At 37.9% G+C, this 24,061-nt stretch overlaps 1 protein-coding gene across 1 annotated transcript in view; it reads right to left on the reverse strand.

Annotated features, from left to right (window-relative positions):
- The window catches only part of LOC128935212 (macrophage mannose receptor 1-like), a 30,860-nt gene extending 21,124 nt beyond the window's left edge, over positions 1-9,736 (reverse strand). The window contains exons 1-9 of the mRNA XM_054273359.1: positions 9,667-9,736; positions 7,071-7,466; positions 5,720-5,893; positions 4,578-4,736; positions 3,641-3,754; positions 2,376-2,522; positions 1,249-1,431; positions 576-733; positions 57-167 (exon numbers count right to left, since the gene is read on the reverse strand). Coding sequence (XP_054129334.1) covers positions 57-167; positions 576-733; positions 1,249-1,431; positions 2,376-2,522; positions 3,641-3,754; positions 4,578-4,736; positions 5,720-5,893; positions 7,071-7,466; positions 9,667-9,736 — 1,512 coding nt within the window. The remainder of the gene's footprint in view (positions 1-56; positions 168-575; positions 734-1,248; positions 1,432-2,375; positions 2,523-3,640; positions 3,755-4,577; positions 4,737-5,719; positions 5,894-7,070; positions 7,467-9,666) is intronic.
- Between the last annotated feature and the right edge of the window lie 14,325 nt (positions 9,737-24,061).

Here is a 24,061-nt window from a genome sequence, read left to right on the forward strand (position 1 = left end):
CAAGATGAGCTTGTGAAATTTTGCTAACCAGATTCTTGGTTATGCTTGCTTCTTACCTTCAGGCAGGCAGGATCAGTCTTTGCTGTTTGAGAAGCTCCTTGTATTGGGTCTCTTCTGCAGATGTAGCCTAATTTCCTGTCACAGGCACTGTCTGCCCAGTATCCATCCTAGTTGCAGTTTGGGAAGAGGTGAGAAACAGTGAGGCAGAACCTTTTTACTTTAGAAACATTATCATTCTTTTCAAAATACTGTTTCATTGTGACTACTGTACTTTTTAGTGGATTCCAGGTATTTGAGCTTGGAGGTTAACTGTGTTAAGTGGCACAGCCAGACTGTTAAGGTTTGCTTGGCATATGATGTACACTCACAATCAGATATGAACGTTTACTATTTATATGGAATTTCATTTTAAATTTAATTTAGAACAACCATATGTCTGAGTGAATGAAGATAACTTTCTTTGATTCTATGCAACTTAGCAATTATATTAAGCTGCATTAAAAATCTCCCTAGAAATATAGACAAAAGTCAAATAGTGCAGTGCTACACTGCATGATTCACGTGGAGTGATTCACCTTTCCTGCCATAATGACACAATCTTCTTGGCCAGTGACTTCATGGGTTGGTTCTCCAGGCAACCACTTGGTATATGTCACAGGAGTCCCATCACTCCACTCAAAGTACATTTGGGTTTTGAGGTCATTCAGGCCAATCCACAGCTCATCCACAGCTCCTAAGGACAGAAATTAATTTGTGTTATTACCCTAGTTGAAACAGTCCATGTGAGTAAGATTTTATGGAGATGAGCTGAAATTGCAATGTTGCAATGCAAATTCATCTCTATTAAAAGAGATGAATTCTTCTTTCAAGAAGTTAAAAAACCAGTAGGAAATGAGATTTGTCAGCTTTACCAGTAAAGTACATTACTGTATCTACAGCTACAAGGTGTCTGATGCAGATAATCCACTCAAATGCTGCAGTGACTAGAGCTGTTATTTCCTTCAAGTGATTTCATGCAGTGAAAAACAAATGAAAATCAAAATGAAAATAATTAAAATGAAAATGAAAAGACCATAATGACTCCTCTTGTGAGTTTTTGGCTTTCAGGTTTTTCTAACCTATATATCCGTGGCTCTCCCTATAAATATTCATAAAAAGCAAGAAATAATTATTTTATTTAAATCCTGTAAGATTTCTAGTAGTGCAGTTCTCTGTTGGCACCCAACACTGCCCTGTAGAAATACTCACTGTAGCCAAGCTGAGACAGTATGAAGCCATGCTCCTCAGGGTTGTGGATACTGGCCAGGTCACCACTACTCTCATTGCAGGAAATTTGGGCTTCTCTCCATTCTTTGGGGTCTCTATGAATCGTGAAACAGTGACCTCCATAGGGCAACCATTCTTCAGGGCATTTAATGGACTCTACATCTCCTCAAAATCAATAGATATTTCAAGTTTTTAAAGGGTGCAAACTGAAGTCTAGAATAACAGCAATTGCATTTGAAATTCAGCTAATTAATGAATTAGAATGAAAAGGAGGTGGTAACAAAGAAGCAGTACTTCATTCCTCACACACGTTTTAGTCTGTATGCTGTTGCTCATGGTACTTTTAGAGAAAGCAAACTGCATTTAAACAAAAGAGAAAAAGGTGGAACCAGTTTTTACTGGGTTTCACTAGTGTGAAGTATTCACTGGCCAGAGGAATATTTTGGAACTTCATAGGCAGCATTTCCACACAATATACCCCACCCAATTATGATTTATATATTTCATAAAGGAAAGGCATTATTACTGCAGCACAAGTCATTCTCTGCACACATGGCTTTCCATGCCAACTCCCACTAAATAAACCAGAGAGAAGTATAGCAGAAAAGTGGTCCAAAGGAAACTCCTTTCTGCAATCTTCTAGATCAAAATTTTAGAAATATTTATGGCAATCTAAAATGATTGCCATCTTTTTGCCATCAAAAATTTGCTCTGAGCCCACTGATGCCATTTTTCCAAGCCTTCTGTGACAAACCTCAGTGTTTCCATTAGAATGCACTGCAGGAAGGGTGAAGCACCTCTAACTTTATTTTCATGTTTATGCAGACCATGATACTTTCATGAAACTCTGTGGCTTAGCCCAGTGCCTCTGGAATTGTGAATAATAACATAAAGTAAAAAATGCTTTTGTGGTTAGTGGGCTCCAGGAACATTTCTAGTATTTAAATATATTTTGCTAAAGAAATAAAAATATGCTATGTTCTCTACCTGTCATCATAGCAGAAAACCAAATTTCAATGCTTTTCTTTTTATTTTAAATAGCCATTAAATTTAACTTTAGTGACACAAATTATGCCTTTATCAAAAGGTTTTTTATTTGCTTGACATACCTGATGGTAGAATTAAAGGATCCTTTGTAGATTTTTCCTTTTTACAGATATAGCCAAGTTTCAGCTCACAGGGCTGGTTTTCCCATTTAGCATCTCTTCTGGGGTTTAGTACTGCACAGAGTTTTTCAGACTCAGGCTCAGGGCTTCCTTCATGGGATAAAAACCAAATTATTTTTATGTAGCACAGGCTTTATGTCAGCAGCTAAAAGAGCAATTTACTGATCACCTTTTCATGTGTCAATTATGGGCTCATTATTTCACTCCTGCAATTATTTTCTACCAGAGATAATGTAATGTAATTTAGAGGTACCCATCAAAATATTTCTTTTGATTCTTATTGCATAATTCACACATTTGATTACAGAACAGTGGTCCTTTTTGCATGTCCCTTTGCAATTTGAATGCAGATTTGCTCCTTGCTGCAAGCAGAACCTCCTGACATTCCCTCACAATTGCTGTCTCTCCTCCGCCTGCCTTTTCCACCAACACCCCCAGAGTTTTTCCAGAGGACGCTATCCCTGGGGAATGGTCAGGGTTTTCTCCTCAGAGAGGCCTACAGTGTGATGAATTACTTTTTTTTCCCCTTTCCCCACAAAAGTTACAAATAATTCTGCAGTGAACGGGAAGTGTGAGGAGCACAGCAGCTCTGTGGGGCCACGGGAGCCCTGGGGCTGTGGGCTCAGTGACCTGAGAGCTGAACTCTCCTCTCAGCCCTGCAGAACTTGAGGAGTTTGACCAGCTCAACAGAAGGTAGAAGATCTTCCACCAGACTCAGCAGCTCTGGGCTTTCCCTTCATCTTCTGTGCCAGGCAAAAGCAGGTGGCACCTCTGAGTCTTGGGAAGGCTGAAAGCTGGACTATGCCTGAATTTATTCAGAATTTGCTGCAACCAGCTGTTGCCATGGCAATAATTGACTTTCAAAGATAACCTGTCAGTGCCATGAACTCTTGAATGAGAGGAGAAGAGTAAAAAAGCTTAGGAAGTGAAGAGGAAGGCTTTGCAAGAGCAATGCTCACTGGCAGCTGAGTCCTTGCAGGATGCAGGGTCTGATAACCCTGTGCAAGTTGTAGAGACTCAGAGGATTTCACTGGCTTGGAGGCATTCCCAGTACCATACAGCTCAGCTAGGGTATTTTACTTTATCTGCATCTGATAGGAGATGAAGTTATTGAGGTCTTCTGCTTGAAATTCTGTGAGTTATATATAGTGAAGAAAAGCATAATTCTCAGATTATAATTCAAAAAAATTGTTTAAAAAGATTACTACCTGGTGCCCAGGAAAAGTATCTGAAGGGAAAGCCACCACTCCACTGCCAGCCACTGTTGAGATTCAGACTGTTAAGCCCAATCCAGAGAGAGGATCTCTTGCTGTCAATCAAATCTAGATAACCAAAAGAATTTAATTCTAATGAGATTTGCTAGGAAAACTTAGCATTTCTAAAGTTTAGTAGAAGATAGTAAAAGTATGCCTAGTGATTGGTAAGTTCAGTACAGAATTCATGTTTCCTGGTAATAAACTCAGAGGTTTTTTTCTGTAGATAGAGGCTAGAGAATTGAAAAATGTTATTTTACATATTTTTTTATCTGAATTTAATGCTATTCTACAGTTAAATATAAACAATAAACTTCGAAAATTGAAAGATTGAATTTCTATTATTAAGACTGTTATACGTTTTCTTTCTTGAGGTGCAATTGATATAGGACCTTTGTTCTACAGTGTGCATAAATCTATAATCTGTATAAAATTTGTATTCTATTTCAAAGCAAGTATTTCATTAGGTATACATGAAAAATATTGATTTATTAACACAAAATATAACACAAATCATAGAACATGTCATATAATGTAATTGCCATATAATGGCTGTCTCCTAAAATGTTTCTTCTTTTAATTCCCTTTTCTGGGAGTTTTCTGGTGTTTTCTGAGCTTGATCTAACTTTTGCTTATTTAGCTGGAAATCATTAGATATTTTTTATATTAAAAAAATAATAATATAAATAATTTCAGATAGTAATTCCACAACTTACTGAAGTTCCACAGATAAAAAGCTTAATGTACTGTAGGTTTTTTATTTCTAATTAGTGTAGATACCATTTTCTTACATCAGCTATTTCCTGTAATGTGATTAAAGCATTGAAACATTTGTAATCAGTCAAAAAAGCCTTTTGAAAGAGTTTTTACTGAATCTTGCTTATTAGTTCACCTCTTAGATATATTTGTTCGTGTATCTCCGTGACACTTAATAATTCTGCATTCTGCTGCTGACAGCTCTTCCTTGCTTGGTGCCATGTGAGAGCTGACTGGTGGTTTATCTGGTAGTAGGTTCCTGTCAAAGGATCTGTACTCCAAAATCTGTCAATGTCTGTGTGAGAGAAAGGTGATTTAGTCTCTGCGTTTGGAATAAACATTTTAGACAATGTGTTATAGCAAAATTTAACTGCATGCTTGTTTGTGAAATAACATTTTGGAGCAATTAAGGATCAGACCACAAGTTATCTTAATTTTTGTTAAGAAAAGAGGGTGTGTCATTGACATTATCAGTGATAAGCCTTTCACCCTTTATTTGCACTTTTCCCTCCAAATTTAATAATCTCCAGGAGAAAAAGAATATTGTAAAGAGGCCAACAAATCAAAACTGTGTCTTGGTCACTGTCTACCCTGAGAACCTGTTCAGAAGCTCATAGGCTATGCCCAAGTTTATTCTTGGCTGGAACACAACTGAAATGCAAACATTTGCACTAATGAAACATTTCTTGTGAAATTATGCCATGAGTAACCACATTAACAATGCTATAGGCTTGGGGAAGATAAGATGAAAAGGTGTCCAATGGAAATGGACCTGGGGGTGCTGGTTGATAACCAGCCGAAGATGAGACAGAGAGTGCCCAGGTGGCCAAGGAGGGCAACACACTTGGCCTGTATCAGCAACAGTGTGGCCAGCAGGAGCAGGGCAGTGATTGCCCCTCTGTATTCTGCACTGGTGGGGCCACACCTCAAATACTCAGCTCACTCTTGAGCCTGACTGCAATAAAGCACCACTGAGAATGGCATCTCAATTTTCAGGTGATTCTATGCTGAAGAGAGTCATATTTAAAGCACACTGGTTTTTCCTCAATCTTAACTACTGATGGACCCACCCTGATAACTATCAACCTTACTGTAGGCTGTTAGCAAGTAGATTTGTTACTTCTGTCAGGAACGTTATTACATGAAAAAGACATTTTTTGGGTAAAATTTAGGCCACTGCAAGGTTTTTCTCTTCAACATTATTAACAGGATCCCAATATTAATATATTTATGTAGCAGTGTTGTGTTAGAGGGTCTATGTCAGCATGTGGGACTTACTGGCAGCTGGACAGAACCCAAACAAATGATCCTCATCGAAGTTGGGCGTTGTTGCACACCAGAACAAACCATCTGACCTGCCAGCAGCTGTGCACTCAGCATACCATCTTCCACTCAACAGGAAGGGAAAGGCACACGGAGCTCCATTGGAATTTCCTAACAGTGTAAACATGTCTGAGGGGGAAAAAGAGAAGTTTGAATATAGCTTTGTGAATATGTGTGTCTGTACCCTCCATGAGACTACGTGGAGAAAGCATGACAAGTGTTACAGCAGCGTAATGGGGGAACTGCTGTCACCAGCAATGTCTTCCACAGAAGTTCTTGGTAGGTTTCACAATTTACCCTTTGCTTCTGGGGTACATCATCAGCTCTACCAGCTAGAGATTGAGCGGTTTCATGCTATAGACAACTATGGAAAAGCTGCAGTAATTTGTATCTCAGATATAATATTATACAATATATAATATATAATATATAATATATAATATATAATATATAATATATAATATATAATATATAATATATTTATTTTTATCTCATATATAGTTTTCTAAATATAATACTATATTTTTATCATGTGTCTTAACTTCCACATCGTGTGGCCTAATGTTGTGGGATTTTTTGGCATCTGAAATTTCATAGGGCAACCGAAGGTACTATGCATGGATTTATTTCCTTACATTTAATACTGATGTATTAAACTTAGAGATTTTTCCCTTTCATCCAATAATACTAATACAATCTCAGTAGAAATAGTATGCAGCTAAATAAAGTGCTTTGATTGTAAAGTCACAGAATCACAGAATGGTTCAGGTTGGAAGGGATCACAGAGGGTCATGTGGTGCAAGCTCCCAGCTCAAGCAGGGCCATCCCAGAGCACATGGCCCAGGATGCTGTGCAGGTGGATGTTGAATATCTCTGGTGAGGGAAACTCCACATCATCTCTGGACAATCTGTTCCAGTGCTTGGTAAAAGAAGTTCTTCCTCTTGTTCAAGCAGAACTTTGTGTGCTTCAGTTTCTGCCCATTGTGTTATTGCTAGGCACCACTGGGAAGAGTGATTAACACTAACAGTTTAAAAAAGATCTACATCCACATTTGCTTTAAAAATAAAGAACAAAACATATGCACATTTTTTGCACATACTGCATTCTGTTTGAACCTATGCAGCTGTTTTTCTCTAGGATGGAGTGATATGGGCCTGAATAAATTAACAAATCATTCTCTAGCCCACCATTGCGTCAGGGGGAAAAGCTGGTATTAGGCTAAGGAGGGGAGAAAACAAAAGACCCTATCTTGATGGGCAAACAAGTAGATTCACTAAAGCACCAAAAATAACCTTTAAACTTTACCTTCGTATCTTTGAGAGCACAAATTATCCATGGTACCATAGATCTTCCATTTATCCTTTGCCTCTGATCTTGTTTTCAGCACAATATTTTCTTTTTTTTTGCCAGCACTGAGAAATAAATCTTCCCCTTGGATCACCAAGGCTGCATTTCTGCATTCCCATCTCTGGAATTCACTTTTCTTGTTGCATGGGTACAGAGAAACTTTAGCCTGGTTTCTCTTGTTGGGCACTCCCAAGCATTGTGCAAATGCCATGCTCATTAACTGATGATCAGAGACCCACCTGAATTTTTGTAAATCACTGCTTTTCTTGCAAGCAGCTGTTGTGACTGCCTCAGAACTCTGAGCAATTAAACAGGACTTAATATCCTCATTGAATATTAAGAATATTTCCTTGTCTGTAAAACAAAACATTCAGAATAACTGGTTAGGGTGAGCACATGGTAAGGGGAGCTTGTGAGGAGAAACATGTGTTTATTCTATGTTGATCTCACTCATGTCAGAAGGCTGCAAATTTTTACAAGGATCAAATGGCATTTTCAAGACACATTTCATTCAGGGAAGGAAAAGTAAGTACAGCTCAGTAAATACATAGGAACATAATACAGGCGAATAAGAACACATAAACTACATTAAGACAGCTTCAAATATGTGATTATAATAATGGAATTTTATCTTCTGAAATGCACATTTCATTCAAGAATTCCAAAAGAGACCTTTACTGAAAATTTGGAAGTTGGCCATCACATTCATGCATTATAGATTTAGCTCCTGTGATATACATCTCCATGGGGTCCCAAGTGTGCTTAATAGAGTTAGTGAGTGAGCCTTCTGTGACCCTTGCTCCTTCTGGAATTTACATGTTCTGTTATGGTTTGGGGATTTTTTTGGAATTAAAAACCATGTAATGGTGACTTGTTACCTTGCCTTGATCCACTATCCTTTTCTTAGCACATCTATCATAAGAAGTCAACATAATTTGCACAATAAATCACAAGCATTGTCACAAGAACAATGACATAGATATAGATATTATATAGATACTATAGGTGTGGGCCTGTGCATTGTGAGTGCCACACAAAATAGTTTACACTCCCAAAGGGTTACAGGCAGCCTGGTGTAGTAATCCATAGTAAATCCTGCTGGGAAGGGCTGTCCAGAATTCCAGCTCTGCTGTGACACACAAAGTAAATCCTCATGGGCAAACAGCTGCATGCTCCTAAAAATGTCGTGTAGCATGCAGCTCTCACTGGCTTTGGGTCATGAGGGATTGAAGTTTGGACTACAAGGAATATTCTAGGACCTATAGAACATGAGAGCAAGGTTTTGCCCTTCAGCCCTCTGCGCCTCAAATTCACACCTGGAAAGAGAGATGCAGCATCACTGCCATGTCCATCTGAGAGAACAGCTCACAAGAGGCAGTGAGATTCCCCTCCACACACAAAAGTAAATTTTTAGGACAAGTGTGGATGTTAGGGCAAGCCAGTGTTGGGTAGTGAACAGAGGAGAAAGTCTCTGGAAAATTCTGGGAGGGTGTGACAGAAAGAATAGTTCTTGACCTCTTCCAGAAGGTCCCTGTATTACTTTGATCAGCTCAGTAATACATAGGAGTTTCACTTCTGTAAATCTAAATTTGAAGCTGAGACTTAGTTTCTTCTTTCCTTGTCCATTTAGGCAAAAAGTTTTAAATATTATAAAATCTTTAATTTCTTACTGCTCAGTAAATAAGTGCTTGGTGTAGCCCCTTAAGTACCAGCTGTCATTCCTCATCAAATTTTTGATCTAATAATAGGAATTCTTGCTGGAAACTGTGAGGTTTCTGCTTTTGGGTTGGGTTCCCAGCTCACTGAGCAGGAGGGAGACCCCCTTTTTGCACAGGGTGGTGCTGTCACAGCTCACATGGAGCAGTGCCTGCTTTTGGAAAGATAAAATAAACACATCTTTGAAAATTATCATCATACTTACTTTAAAAGGGAGCTGGGATCTATTTTTGGCCAACTTCAGAGCCTTGAGTATCCCTCTTATCTTTACTCTTACTGCTGTAATGGTATTTCCACAGCCGTTCTTGAATCTCAAATATTTCTAATTTTTTTTAATGGCTTCTTCTCAGCCACATTGCTACACCTTACATCAATCCACAAGTTCCAACACATCCCACACAATCTCATACTAAGGCTAGGAGATACACCTGCAACACCCTGTTTAATTCCTTTATCCTTTTCATTTTTTGTCACCCTGTCACACATATAGACAAAGACTATAGAGCACACTGTGAAGTCCATCTACTTTATAGTAGCAAACATAACCAATAAATAAGTTGTACCCAAAAGGCAATCTTTATTCACAGATGTGACTCAGTCCTGACTTCTGATTCTCAGCTTTACCCCATTTTGAATATTCTCCTCTCTTTAAAAGTAAATCAACATCTCTGTTTCTGTTTTGTGGAAACTTCTGTGGACAGCTCCCATTAGCAGAAATATGAAATGTAGAGCAGTAAATCTATGTGAAAATCTTTAAGATTCTGAGAAACCAGCAAGATAACAAAGATGCCCACTTTCACATCCACTTTTGCAAGGGGATAGTAAAAAATAGACTCACCGAGCGTCTGAAAAGCAGTATGAACAAATGAGAGGAAAACTAAAACTGTAGAAAATGTCAAGATTTTCATTCTATCTTCTTATTCACAAAGAGATGAGATGAAATTAATTGCTGCAGTAGAGGTCCTTAAAGAATCAGTTGGTGCTGGCTTCTTCTCAGTTTTGGAGATTTTTAGTTAAAAGAGAAATCTCTGGGCTCTAAATAAGGAAATATCCTGTCACATGTGGTATTTTGAAATCTATAAATTACAAAATTCAAAGTTCACATCTGAAAGTGAAGTTTTCATCCATTCAAATGCAAGTGGCAAAGTTGGAACAGTTCAAGGTCATTCCACTGAATTGCTTTTAACTTTCTTGGTTCTGTGCTGGAATTGTAACATTCTGACCCTCAAAGACAAAGAAGCAGGGAGTGCACTTTAAATGGATGGATCTTAAATGTCAGATGTACGTACCTGAGAAACTCAGAGAAAACTATATGCAAATTTCTTAGCCAGAAAGATCTTCACTACTGCAAAAGATATGTTGATTTAATTTACTGCAGTGAGCAATATTGACTATTTCAGTGTAAAAAATTAACCCCCACAGGACAATTTAATTTTGCTCGGTGACTTGACAAAATGCATACACCTGCCTTTATCTATCTGATGTATCAGCTAGTAGACCTAGTGTGCTGTTATTTCTTGTGAATTTATCTTAGAAGAACCAATACAAATTAGTCAAATCTTTACAAATCTTTCTGTGATTTTGGAAAAAAAACTGTTTTTCAAAATTATTTAATTCATAAAGTACAAATGAACTTTCCTACTTTATTCTTTCTTTGTACCAAGCATAAATGAGACAAGAATAGAGGAATAGTTTCAAATTTTACAAGTGAGCTTCAGTCATTTATTAAGTGGAAATGAACTACAGCTATGATGTACAGTCCCTTAGTAATTTGAAAAAAAGGGAGGAAAGAAATTCAACTGAAATTGCCCTTCACATTTTCTCTCATTTTTCTTGGCTTTATTATGAAGACAAATATCGCAGTATTTTCTGCAAGAGCAAAGCATTACGTAGTAAGATAGAAGAAACTCATTCACACAATACAGTCTTTGGAATTGTGTTATCAATATAAAATATAAAACATTTAAATAATTATATTATGTTGGATTTTTTCATCTGTTTATTCTTTCAATTTACTTTGCCTTTATCAGTAGCCATCAAACAGCACAGAATCCAGTTCCATATTTGTTAAAAAAAGAAAAATTGTATTCTTTGTAACTTACACAAGGGCTAAAAAAGAAGATCAAGACGACTGTCATTAAAAGTAGTTTGAGTAAAAAAATGCCTTTATTCCTCATTCTCTGCAATATGTTTTGTTTAATCGACATATGTCTAAATTTTCAATCCAATGTAACATCTCCTCTGCAGTTCTTATGCACTTTCTAAAGGTTTGTAATTCCCAGAGATGCTCGAGATCTTTCTTTCTTCAGAATGCCATAGACAACAGAGAATTCCTAGAAAACTTAAACATCTCAGTAAATCTCTAAAACATTTCACTAGCAAGGCACTGTTTTGTATCCCACTCTCTTACTGGCCAGAATCATGGACACAGTGCCCAGTTATTGGTTCATGTATCAGAGAAATGGAGGATAGTAAGCAAAGCTATCTTAAAATGAGTGATCAAGTGGAAGAAAACCAGGAATGCATTATTTCAAAATTTATTTGGCAACTACTTTATTTTATAGTTTATTTATGGATTTTTTAGTCATATGCCTTGCTCACATTTCTGTCTCTTCCTGTCAGTGTCTTTTTTAAGGAAGAAGACTCATTGGATCAACAAACCATGTGTCATCTCCACATGCTAATTAAACATTGAAATGTTATTGTGTAATATATAGATTGTTTACTGATATACTCTCATGTTCATAATTGATAAAAAACATTCAAAGTCATAGAATAAGACTGTACATAAAAATTTATTTGTTTTGCAAAATTCAAGTTGAAGTCATGAATGAAGAACATGTATTCGCATTTCACTTACAATACTATCACAAGGAAGATATTTGTGTATAGGGTATAAGAAAAGGGCAGCAATGTGGGGAAACAATTCATGTAAATCCCTGTTTATTCCAAACATCACTTAAGTAAGAGTGTGCATGCTTCAGAACAGTAAGGTGAGGTACTCTCAAAGTGCTGGAACTAGGGCTGGTGGCTCTGCAAAAAGTGCTCAGTGTTAGTTTTGACTCTGTATGTGATGCTGTCACAAATTCCTGAATAAGTAACCCATAACTTTAAAATCTAAATTCCCACTAGTTATTTTCCTTGCTTGCTTAATTAGCCATTTTGTACAGTTCTAAGTCAATAAATACATGAGAGTATTTATTGAGGAGCATACAGCAATAGTTCCTAGTCTTCACAAAAGGAATAACTGCCAATTTTAGTTCATAGTAAAAGTTACATGCTACAGCTATGAAAGTTACATCTAAGAGAGACTAAGGTTTTCTTTTGTTCAGCTATATTTTTTCAGCTTAACCATTTTAGTTTGGCTGTGTTATCCCATCAGACAACACTGTGTTCATTTTTTTCTTTGTTGCTGGTAGCATCACTTCCATTGTCCTCTGCACTTAGGGCACGGGTGTATTCCAGCTGCCTGCTGCTCCGCCTCACCTCTCTTCCAGTTCCACTTCCAGGTTTGATCTTGAACAAGAAATAAATCATGAAGCCCATCCCCAATAAAATTATGAGGACCAGAGTAAGTAGTATCCACATATTCAGGTGACCACTGGCTTTGTTCTTTTTGGCATCTGTAAATAAATAAAAAGTACATAGAAATGAATGAGCTGTAGCCACAAACAAGTGTAAGACTACTGAAAACTATAATTTCTTCCTTAATTAACAAGTGGAAAACCTATTATAATTTCTCTGTGTCAGTCTTCCTCATAGATATTACCAAAAGGAGGATCAGAGAAGGGGTGATCAATCTGCCAAGTAATTTGATTATTTTGGGGCTTCCTAAGGGTCTTGCAGCTACTGATAAATTAGTCTGGGAAAGAATTCAATGTTAACTAAGTAAATAAAGCTCATATTAACAAAAAAAAGGAAATATATATATATATTATTTATTTATTTATTTATTTATAACTAAATAAATGGTATTAAATTTAAGCGCATATCTTTGAAATTAATTGGAAGGGAAAAAAATCCTACCTTCCACATCTCCAGCTACTTTAAGAATAGCTGTCAAAGAAAGAGACAAATGTTTAGTCGAAATCTAGAAAGGTCACATTTTCTTCCTGACAGTTTGATATTAGCAAAAGGTCTGGTAACCTGCACATCATCATCACTTCTGGAAACGCATCTGCTAAATTAGGAGAGCTGAAAAGGCATGAAAGATTTTTAACCCCATATTCCCTTCAATAAAACTGCAGTGTTTTGCATATTGAATCCCCCTTCTTGCTTCTTTTGTAATAACAAGAACATCTCCAAGCTGAGTAGTAGTGGCTTCTGACTGTTTCAAGAGGACTCTTCTCCCCGATTAATTAACCTTGCCCTTTCCACCGGCTCTGCTTCTTGTGGAGTCTGGGAAAACCTAATCGACTGCTGAGGACAGTTGAGCTTTCCTGTATCACACACAACTCTTTTGAGACCCAACAGGTCTCGATTTACCATAATTTATTTGCATCTATAATTACACGTATAAACTCAAGCCTTCTTGTGCCGCTTTTCCCGGCTGTGCACAGAGGGCGCCGTCTGCAAGGCTTTCCCCGGCCGGCTGGGTGGGACCTGCTGGGAGCTGCTGGGACCTGCTGGGAGCTGCTGGATGAGGCTGGGAGCTGCTGGAAGCTGCTGGGTGATGCTGGATGATGCTGGGAGCTGCTGGGTGATGCTGGATGATGCTGGGAGCTGCTGAACGATGGCCACGACTCTCCTCATGGGCAGTGGGAGCCCAGGGATGCTCCAGGAGCCGGGCAGCTGCAGCAGAGCCAGGGCAATGCGTTGGGCTGCTACAACATTGGGCTCTGTGTGTTTGTGAGCAGGAAGGAGAAGCAGCTGTTAAATTTGTCTAGAGCTGGCTGAAATGGAATAAACTCCTGTTCTGCTGGGGAAGCTGGTGTCAGGGAATAAATACCCTCTGTACCCTGGCATTGCGCATCAGGGCCACGCACAGTCAAACCCATCAAACAAAGTGTGTGGTGATAGTGAGTTTCTGCTTTCTGTCGTCTGGCAGCAGAGAAGTGGCATTCAGTAGTGTCTGTTGCCTGCAAAGAAAACTAGGCATTGTCCTCAAAGCAGATTTTTCCTTTAGAGAGCATGCCCTGAACAGTGCTGTGGTTGCTGCTTCCCCCACCAGCTGCAGGTTTGCTTTGGTGGGGGAAAGGACTGAACCTCAGAAACATCCTGAACCTTGGAGTTGTGAAACAGGGCAGGAAATTGGACTTTTCTGCAGAATTAACAGTTAAACTCCAAAATACCACATGCTTGCTTGGCTCACAATATTCTGATATTTCTACTTCCTGACTAAAGCAGATGGTGCTCAGTTATACAGAAATACAATATTAAAAAAAAAAAAAAAAGCTAACCAAAACACTTCTACTCTTTTCAAAGGTCACTATATGCTCTCTGGATTGCACTTCCACTCCTATTTAAATAGAATTGCTTCATCCATCTCTTGCTGGAACAGCATGTATCATAGTACAGCAAGAGGAAGGATAGCAAATTATTGATGCCACTCTTGTTGCATAGAAAGAAAATAGGAATTTCAGTAGAAAAAAATGTGTTTATGTTGGAGGAGAACAAAAAAAAAAAGAAATTTGGATTTTTTCCAGGAAATATTTATGTAAGAAAATACAGTGCAAGAAAATCTGAGGTTATGAAGCAAGAAATCATAAATAGGGGAAACAAAAAAAAAATACACTTGTATTATTTTTGTCTGAACATTGAAACATTTGTGCGAGTCCTTTGCAACACTCACATCGTGCTATTACTACTGAAATAAAGCCATAAATGGAAAGAGCAAATATTAAAGAAGTCACTTACTCTTTGGTTTCTTACAAATAAAGCCCTTTTGGGAAGAGCAGGGCAGGACACTCCAGTAGCCCGTGGCTGCAGACAGCTCCACGCAGAACGCCAGCTCGTCCCCCGAGGGCTGCCCCTCTGCCCAGTTGACAAAGTCTAAGGCACTGTTGTCCTGCCAAAGCAGCTGCCCTGATGTGGCAAATGTTAGTATCAGTGCTAATAGATCCACAGGAAAGGTCTTCACCTCAGTGAATATTGACATAATATTACTTTCTCCAGCCTATAAAGCAATACTGCTTTCTTCTGAAATTCCATCTGTGGTTGGTTTTTTTTGATGCATTTTAGCTCATTTGATTCTTGTCCCAAAAACAATATAATAGCTTTCCCAAATAATGATTTGCAGATTTATCAGTTATAATAATATCGCAGTTTTAATTTATATTTCTCTGTATGTTTGCCAAGGATATTAAAATTTCCAACTGAAAAATGTTGAATTTGGAATTCTATAAAAAATTCTCAATTATTATTTCATCAGCACTCAATGAAAATCAAGCAGCTTTTACTGCAATGCTAATCGTACATTTAGTTAAAATGAAAACTTTTTTTTCTATAAACTCTAAAAAAAATGTTGATGTTTCAATGGGCTGAAAATAATCTAAAATAAAACCCTTTCTGACTGCTTGTTGTCTGATAACAGTGTTTTCTTCCAGATGCATATTTTCTACTGCATGCTTTAGCAAGCAGCCTAATTTTCTCCCTACAGAGTCACAGAGGAGCTTGATGCTGTGGGCTCTGGCTGGACTCCCACAGGTCTTCCCCAGCCAAGAGAAGATGGGAGCCAGTCAGGACTCTTTCCTCAATGGGAAAAGCTTTCTCAGAGACCAGGAATAGGAGACAACCTCTGAGACAACCTTCAGACTTAGGTCTGAACTCTACTTCATTTGGTTGCTTAAAACCTATCAATTTCATTAATATTTTTTCCATTAAATAAAGTCTGTTTATTATTATTTATAGAACTTAAAATAGTTACCATTTACATTTCTGTATATTCCTATCCAGAGGCCACTTGTCTTGCTTGCATATAAGTCTGCATGTTCTATTAAAAAGTTTGATTCATACAGATCTTCTACGGAAGCCAACATACCACCTATAAAAAAAATGGAAGATGATATCCCTGACATAGTTACAGCTTTTGAGGCAGGTTAAGGTTAATAAAAAAACCTCTCCCACTGGTAGGGAGTAAAGAAGGATTTAAATAGAGACCACAAGGCAGTGTCCAGCTGTGGGGAACAGCACAGGCAGTGAGAGATCTCCTCTAAGTGAAAGACACACAGGCACAGAGAAGATGGAGAAGATGATGGCTTTTAAACACCAGGCAAGGTGCACTATGTTTTCAGGTGACTGGGTGTTATTGTTCATAGGAATGATGAGTGATTATATGTTCTTCATGGTTTGACAGAATAATATGTAGCATGAAATGCTGTGCAACAAACAAATCTGCAGTTCAAACCGATGTATTGATTTTTGTGGCAGTGGTGGTAGCGTAAGAGGGCTAGGAGGATCTAAAAAGGGATGAAATAAAGGATCCATTTGTTTTCTCTTTCCTGGCCTCCTGAGACATGGATGAGACAGCTGATGAGTCAGCAGCAAAGGTGAAGGAGTGCCAAGGTTCTGCTCCTGGTCCTGGCCAGGAACAGATGCCTCCAAGGAGAAGGAGGGAAGCATTTTCCCTCCCTGGGCTCTGCACTCTGCCAGGGAGCCCTGCTGGTAGAGCAGGGGCTACCAGGCAGCACAAGAAATCCCTCTTGGATCAACCCCTTTTTACACAGAGCCCATGTTAAAAATGAGTGATTGTTATTATGATATTTACTTTGCCTATTGTGTAGAGAAAGATATGGAAAAGAAGGGATAAAACCAGAAAGAAGTGGGTTTTTTCCAAATCACGTAAAATTTAATATTTTACTAAAAAGAGAGATTTTGTGAATGAAGAATTATAACAAGAAACAAGCACAGCTGGAAAAACAGAACAAGGAAATCACCTTAAATGCAACATAATTGAAAAGCACATAACAGTAAAGAATAAGTGAGACATTTATTCCTTATTCTTAATATTTGTAGATTTTGCATTACTACTTTTCAAGATTTTTTCAAGACTTCTTTTTAATGTCAAGATTGAAGTTCTATATTTGGGTAAAAATAATAATTACCTGATTGAATGCACTGAGTCACAGACTGAGCCCAGCTCATTTCATTGGCATTGAAGTTATAGCAGTGGCTTCGGAAAGGAATCCAAGATATGTGATCAGATTCAGGACATTGTCCAATCTCCTGGGGGGGGTCAGAAGGAACTACATCTAGAGGAAATGAGATATTATAAATGCTGTCATTCAGTAAGGATTGCAGTTCTTCATATATGAAATCAAACTTTAAAACCACCTTTTCTTAAAAGCGTTTAAAGTATTCTTTGGAACACAGCGCTTGAATTATCAGTGTCTAAGTCAAGAGTGATAATGAGGATCAGGACTGGTCAGCTGTGAGAGGATGACTCAGTGTGAATCTGTGCACTTCTCTGTTACTAACTAAATCAAACTTGGATTGTTTCAAGGATACTTGAGTGTTCAAGAATTTTGGTTCTAGTTTGTTTTGTTATAATCAACAAATTTATATAAAGAAAAGAAGCATTAAAAAGCATAATAAACACCCCTAGAAAACTCCCAAATTCTCAAAAAGTTCAAATAAGTTTTATTTAAAATGAAATATCATATAATAGAAAATTCCCATTTAATATTTTCCTCAAGATAACAATTCAAATTTCTGAACACCTTTATATCTGACAAAGAATAGAGTAATCTGAGGCTCATTGATAATTTATGTAGTAACCCCTCATTTTCCTACAAGAAATGACATTATGAAAAGGCAACATTGTCACTTAGTACTTGTGGTTTTAAAACAAAAGTTGCAAATTAACAGCTATGAAGTTCAAAGCATGGCCAAAGCATGGAAAAGAAAATAAAAAACAACCAACCAATTAAAAAACCCACAAAATATCCAACCCAAAACAAAACAAAACAAAACAAAAACAAATCCAATAATCCCCAAATAAACTATTAGTTTCCATTAAGTGTGTGTCACTAGAGCTAACAGATGTTATTCTAATACAAATGAGAAAACAAAAAACCCAGTCCCATCCTGAGATTTGCCAGTAGTTTTACTGTGTAGTATTCTTCCCATACAAACCCTATGAAGTATGAACTTTTTGGGGGCCAATAACAGACCCTTTTTTATCAGATACAACTCTTTCTCCTACATCCAGTTTTTGGAATCCAATAGCAATGAAGTAACAACCAGTGTAGGAATGATGTGTTTATATTGAAGAAATGAAATTCATTTTATACTCAGTGGAATTCACTGATTACCGACCTTCCCATAAAACCTCTGTCAGCAAAACACTTTACATTCTAGAGTTAGTGTGAGATGCCTGGTGTCCCCACAATTTCTATGATCTGTCTGCCTTCTCCCATGGCAGCTATTACTTCAATCCAGTAAAATGGCAAGATCTTGGCTGGTGAATGCCAACTCCATCAAAATAACACATTTTCATGCGAATTAAATGTATTGACTGTACATACCCAGCCTTATTATTCTTGATATATACTTAGAAATTTGTAATTCAGGCAAAGCATATAAAGCAAGGTTTCTGCCATAAAACCAAAAGTCATTGTCATTGCTTACCTTCAGATTTTTTGCAGACAGGAAGATGTTTCTCATCACAATGTGCTGTTTTCCATCTCCCAGAGAGTGCTAGATAGACGCAGGCTATTTTCTGTTTTGGTTCCCTATAGTCCCACTTAGAAAAACTTACTTTCCTTTTATTGGTCCATCTATAATATCCATAATTCTGAAATTGAAACAGACATTTGACACAACTTTTGTAAACTCTTATCTGCTGTTTCACCTAAATGCACTCATACAGAAGCACATTTCCAAGTGATACAGGCAGCTCAGCTTTTGTATCTGTGCTAGTACTGTTAACATACTGGTTGAATCAGGACTCAGCAACATAAAAACCAGACCCAGCAGGATGGCTCCCATGCTGGAACAACCCATAGAAGTGTTTCAAAGGCTAAATAATACACCCTGGGGACTCAGTTCCTTGTCAGACAATGTTGTAAGGGGGAATCACCATCCCAGAAGAGTCAGATCTCCAGGAAAAGCAGGAAGACCATGAAGAAGCAGGAAGACCAAGAACATGAAACCAGTGGAAAGCTTAGGTGGAAATGGGTCTCAGAGTTGGCTATCACACAAGGACTCTGAGCTCCAGCAGTTCTGAGGAGAAACGTTCAGGAGTAAACTGCAGACATCACTATGAGGAACCAGAGAAAATGATTAATTTGTGAGAAGCAAAAGAGAAATATGTCGAGGAGGAATTTTTGAGTCTTTTTTCAGTCTTTCTTCTTCCTCCCCTTTTTTCTTTTCCATGAAGAATCAGAAGAATTACAAGGAAAGGTGAAAAGACACAGACAATATATTGCTGCCATTAAAAAGAGGGGGATAAGATGTGATCTCACTGCAGTGTCTAGCTGTGCCAAGAGGGATGCCAGGTGCACAAGGTCATACTGAGCTTGACATCATCAGGGCAAGGTCACTCACTGCCTGGGGAAAAGGAGGAACCACAAAGCTTGACTCTGCAAGATCAAGGATGGCTTGTTTATAAGTACCAGGGGACTGTCTGGTGATTCAAGCTTGATCAAAACGGGATTTTAGCTGCTTTCTAAATCATATTGCTAGGACTAAAAACAACCAACTTTCATATTAAGTGAACTTAAACACTATTATTTTGGCTTGAGTAGAGATGCCCTCTGGACATTTGCAAATTGAAGGATTTCTTTTAAGGTTGGTGACTACCCATCACTTATGTGAGCATTTTATCTGGTGGAGGCAGAGATGACACTGTTAGAATAGTGGAAATATGTACTTTTCAGCAACAAGTTCATTTTATCAGACAATTTTTTCAGCCTTCTGAGGGACTTTATCAGAGTGTCGCTGCATCATATAACTGGAAATGCTATTTTTACACAATATTTATTATACCTATCCCTAGGGATACTGATTTCCAGACATGTTTTGCAGTGTTACATACCAGTGTGGAATAACAATAAGTAAAAACAAAGAATAGTTAAGAAGACTATTACTGATGAAAAGGCTCATTTTTATTATCAGGGAGGTTTAGTCAGATCAAAGAACAATGAAATAGAAACATGATAATTAAGTGCATTTAGCAACTGCATATTCAGTGGAGAAGCTGAAGCTCAATTTGTCACTCAGTCACAGAGCCAATAAGAGTGATTGTCACTCGAGTGTTACCTTACAAAGTGGTGGACCTAGATCTCAGTATTCACTACTTCTGGTGCAGTATAGCTTTTACTGATTTTAACCTTTGGGACCCAGCAGGTATAACAAAGAATGTGTGTTCAAAGGTGTGTGGTTTGGCTAAGAACCCTTCTGAATCAAAACGTAATGGAAAAGCTACAGCTGCCAATGATCATGAGGCACTGCCCTACTGATCATCTTGCACTCTTTGGGCAGGGGTCACCTCTCCTAAAAATGGCCATCTGGAAGTTTACCAAATGTTTTTACCTATGTTTCCAAGATTCACACAGTCCATCACCACCAAAGTTTCCCATCCCTCTCCATTGCCTACAATGGAGTTTAATGATTTAAGATTGATGAAGTCAAAAGATGTGAGACTGTCCACCATTCCTAAGTTTCTAAATCTGTTCATGCTACAAATCTCCTGCTAATAGTAGCAGCATTTAACTTTATCAACTATTAATTTTTTAATCTTACCACATTGCTGTTGAGTCCAATCCATAAGGGCTCTCCATACTGCACTGCCTGCAGCAGCAAGAATATATTACTGTAATAATCAAAAATGCTAGCAAGCTCTGAAGATTTCTCCTTGCATGCTTTTCTTGCCTCTTCCCAATTCATTTTAGAAGGAATGATTAAATAGCTGCTGTTGCCATAATGGACAAAATCGAAATCTGGAGCACTTGTGGGGTGAAACAGTTCAGGCTCTGTAGGAAAGAGGTACAAATTTGAAAGGAAGAGGAGAAAACAGTCAACATTTACAAGCTGCTGGATAGCAGTATTACTTTTGAGTAACAGATGAATATAACATGGCAACAGAAGCATCAAGTAACAGCCTTTCCTACATAAAACCAAAGTGATTTATTTTAATGGCAATTTGGAATTATTTTAATCTGTGGTGTAAAAACACATTCAAGGATTAGAGAGAGGCAGAGCATGAGCTGTGTGTATCTACAGACACAGGCTGTCCAGATGAAATTATGTCAATACTAGTTCCACCATGATCCTCCTCCCAAATCTCTCTGTGTTCCCCCACCACAGTGCAGGTGAAGTTTTTCCCAGGCATGAGCACAGGACAAAGATCTTCACACCACTTCAGTCTCAAAATAATTTCTTTCTAAGCAAATTTTAACACCATGCTGCTACATCTTCCCTCACAGGATGAAGTGAAAAAGGAAACTGTATTTGTACCTATAATTATATATGCAGAAGTAGAAGGCAAGGGCCTAGAGGTAGTGATGGGGGCAGAAGAAAAGACGTAAACTTTGCTTTCAGTCATTGTTGAGGATGCCCTGGCAATTGTTTTTGCTGGTGGCATCCTCATGCAGCTTTCTGCACTTGCATGGGACAGAGCTGTGAATCATCTGACCCAGCTGTGGCTTCTTCCTCTATTTTGCCTTGCTGCTCAGCAGTTCCCTGTTCTTGTTCCTGCAGACTCTGCAGTGTAGCTGTGCTCCGGATGTGTCTCCCACCTCAAGGCCCCATGAAGAAAACTGGAACTTTTGCCCTTCTGAGTATTGCTGTTCTTTTGATATGAAGGCCTTGCTAGAGACTGATGAGCAAACCAATCAGTTTAATTGGCCTTGGTTGACCCCCAGCTGGGGGTCACTGGGGGATTTGTCTTTTTGTACTGTATCTGCAAAATAATTGCGTTCAGCCACCTGTCTTTGTGATGGCTGGGTAAAGCACAGATGGCCACACATTTCTGTTAATAGAGAAAACAGGCATTTTGAAGGCAGAGACCTTCTAGGAACCTGGTTTGGGCATTTTTCTTATGATTAAGAAGGTGAATCCTGTCTTCAAAGTGTCTGTGTGCCAGGCACCTGATTTAAGTGTGGATGTCCACAGGGCAGGGGAGGTCAGCTTCTCTGAGTTGTAATGGTTGCATTGTTCAGTAAATGTTTTGCAACAAAAGAAAAAAAAAAAGTGGAAAATAAAATTTACCGCTGTCCATCTGGCAAATATAGCTTTTATTATGCTGGCAGTCAGTATTTTCCCATAATCCTGCACCATCTACAGACCTTCTTGTCATTGCAATGCAATCAGTCTGGGGGAAAAATGAAAAATAGAATTGTTGCTGATAAAATGCAAAATTTCCAGCAAAATAATAGAAATAGGTGTGAGGAGAAAAATTTAGTAGCTTTCTTTTCTAGTTTTCTGGTTCTTTTCATGTATTGCTTGTTGGAAATTAAATGTATTCTATTATCTATCTTAAGCAGATGTACTTTCATTGGCAGATTGCTGCAATAACTTTTGTCCATTAATTAAAATTCCTTGGAAGGTATTGAAGTTATTTTTACTATGGAGTTAATGATAATCTGTACTGAATTTGTTAGAGTTTCATTTCGATTTGCATCATACAAGGAAAAACAATAAACCAGAATAAAAAGCAAAACTAGTAACACTGCATATTTTCACTAAAATATAATAATTATAGAAAGTGTAATTAATTCTAGCAGTAAAGATTCTTTTTCTGTACTTCTAGACTTTGACAAAGGAGAGTAAGCCTAGATAACAAACAGGCATATTAATTTCTGATTAAAGCTTTAAAAATTTGATCTTTGAAATTTCAGTTCACTTCTGCTTTAAGCTATTAAAGATCAGATCTTTGCTGAGACAGAGGTCAGGCTGGTATACTCAAACATTATGTCATTTATGTTATGCATTTTCTGATTTATTTCTGTTTACCTCTATTGTAATATACTTCCAGTCAACCACCATGAATTTATCTCTGAATGGGAATCCTGGGGCCCAATTTGAATAGTCAAAAGCGCTTCCATCTGTCCAGAGATATGTATTCTCACTGTTAATGTCATTCAGCCCAATCCATGTTTCACTGGCAACATCCTTTAGGTGAAAGGTGAGGAAAGCTGATAGAAAATAGATTTAAAAATAAAATAAAAAGTACCTGAGGAGTTTTCTTTTTTCCAAATTCCATGTAAATCAAATTACAAATAAAATAACAGCCATTCATCTTCTAAATATATTGAAAATACTAACTTCAGTATTATTAGGCTATGAGTGAATGGTAAAAGAAAAAATTACAATAGGTAATCAAGCTGAAGCAGTTTGATTTCAGGGAAAAAAGAAGGGGGAAAAAAGAAAAACATTTTTTGATAAAAATTATTTAGGCTTGTTGGAAATATTATAGACATCACAGCCAGAAGTGACTTCAAAAGGATTGTCTTTCCCAAGGTAGCATTAACTGCACATATGTAATTTCAGATGGATGTCTGTTTAATGTCTAACTTGAATATCTGTGAGCATTTCATGACTGTAAACTATTACAATTTATTCCACCTTCCAAGACCATGGGGAACAGATTATTCTGTTCCTTCCACAGATGACATTTGCCAAAACTTGGGAAATGTCATATTATCTTACTCCAGTCTTCCCTCTGGATCAAACACCTCCAGTTCTTTCTCCACAGGTTATTTAGGTCTGGAGGTAGGTTCAGCCTCACCATTAGACAGTGAAATATGTGGCATCATACACAGTGCTGTAAGGCTCAGATGTCGTACCTTGCACTTGGTTATTGTGTATAGAGGCCAAATTTCCCCCTAATTCTCTACAAACACTTCTTGCTGAGTGCCAAGTTAGTTTCTCTTCTTCTCTGGATCCAAATATTTTATAACACTGCGGAGAGAATAAGGGATTAGAGAGACGTTCAGGAGTCAAAGAATATTAAGAACATTGATTTGGATTAATTCTGTGCTAGTCCCTGCATGCAAAGAGCTGCAGATGGGGATCTGCTGGAACACAAATACTGTCAGGCAGCAGGAATGAGACCCAGCCAACCCCAGTGCACAGCACTTACAATCATGGGGGGTCACTGCTGGGAAAGAGCAGACAACCACCAAAAGCTTTTGAGGAATTAAATTACTGAAAAGTAAAATTTTTGAAGGACTGAAACTGTTTCCTGATTGTGAACTTAATTTGGAGCAGGTAGTAAATTCTCAGGTCAAGTTTTTTTCAATTATATACCACAGATGGAGTGCTAAAACCTCAGCTCATGTGAGAACTCACAT

This window comes from Melozone crissalis, unplaced genomic scaffold (assembly GCF_028551555.1).
Source record: "Melozone crissalis strain CALT ecotype California unplaced genomic scaffold, PUWL_Pcris_2 ptg000016l_1, whole genome shotgun sequence".
Lineage (NCBI taxonomy): Eukaryota > Metazoa > Chordata > Aves > Passeriformes > Passerellidae > Melozone > Melozone crissalis.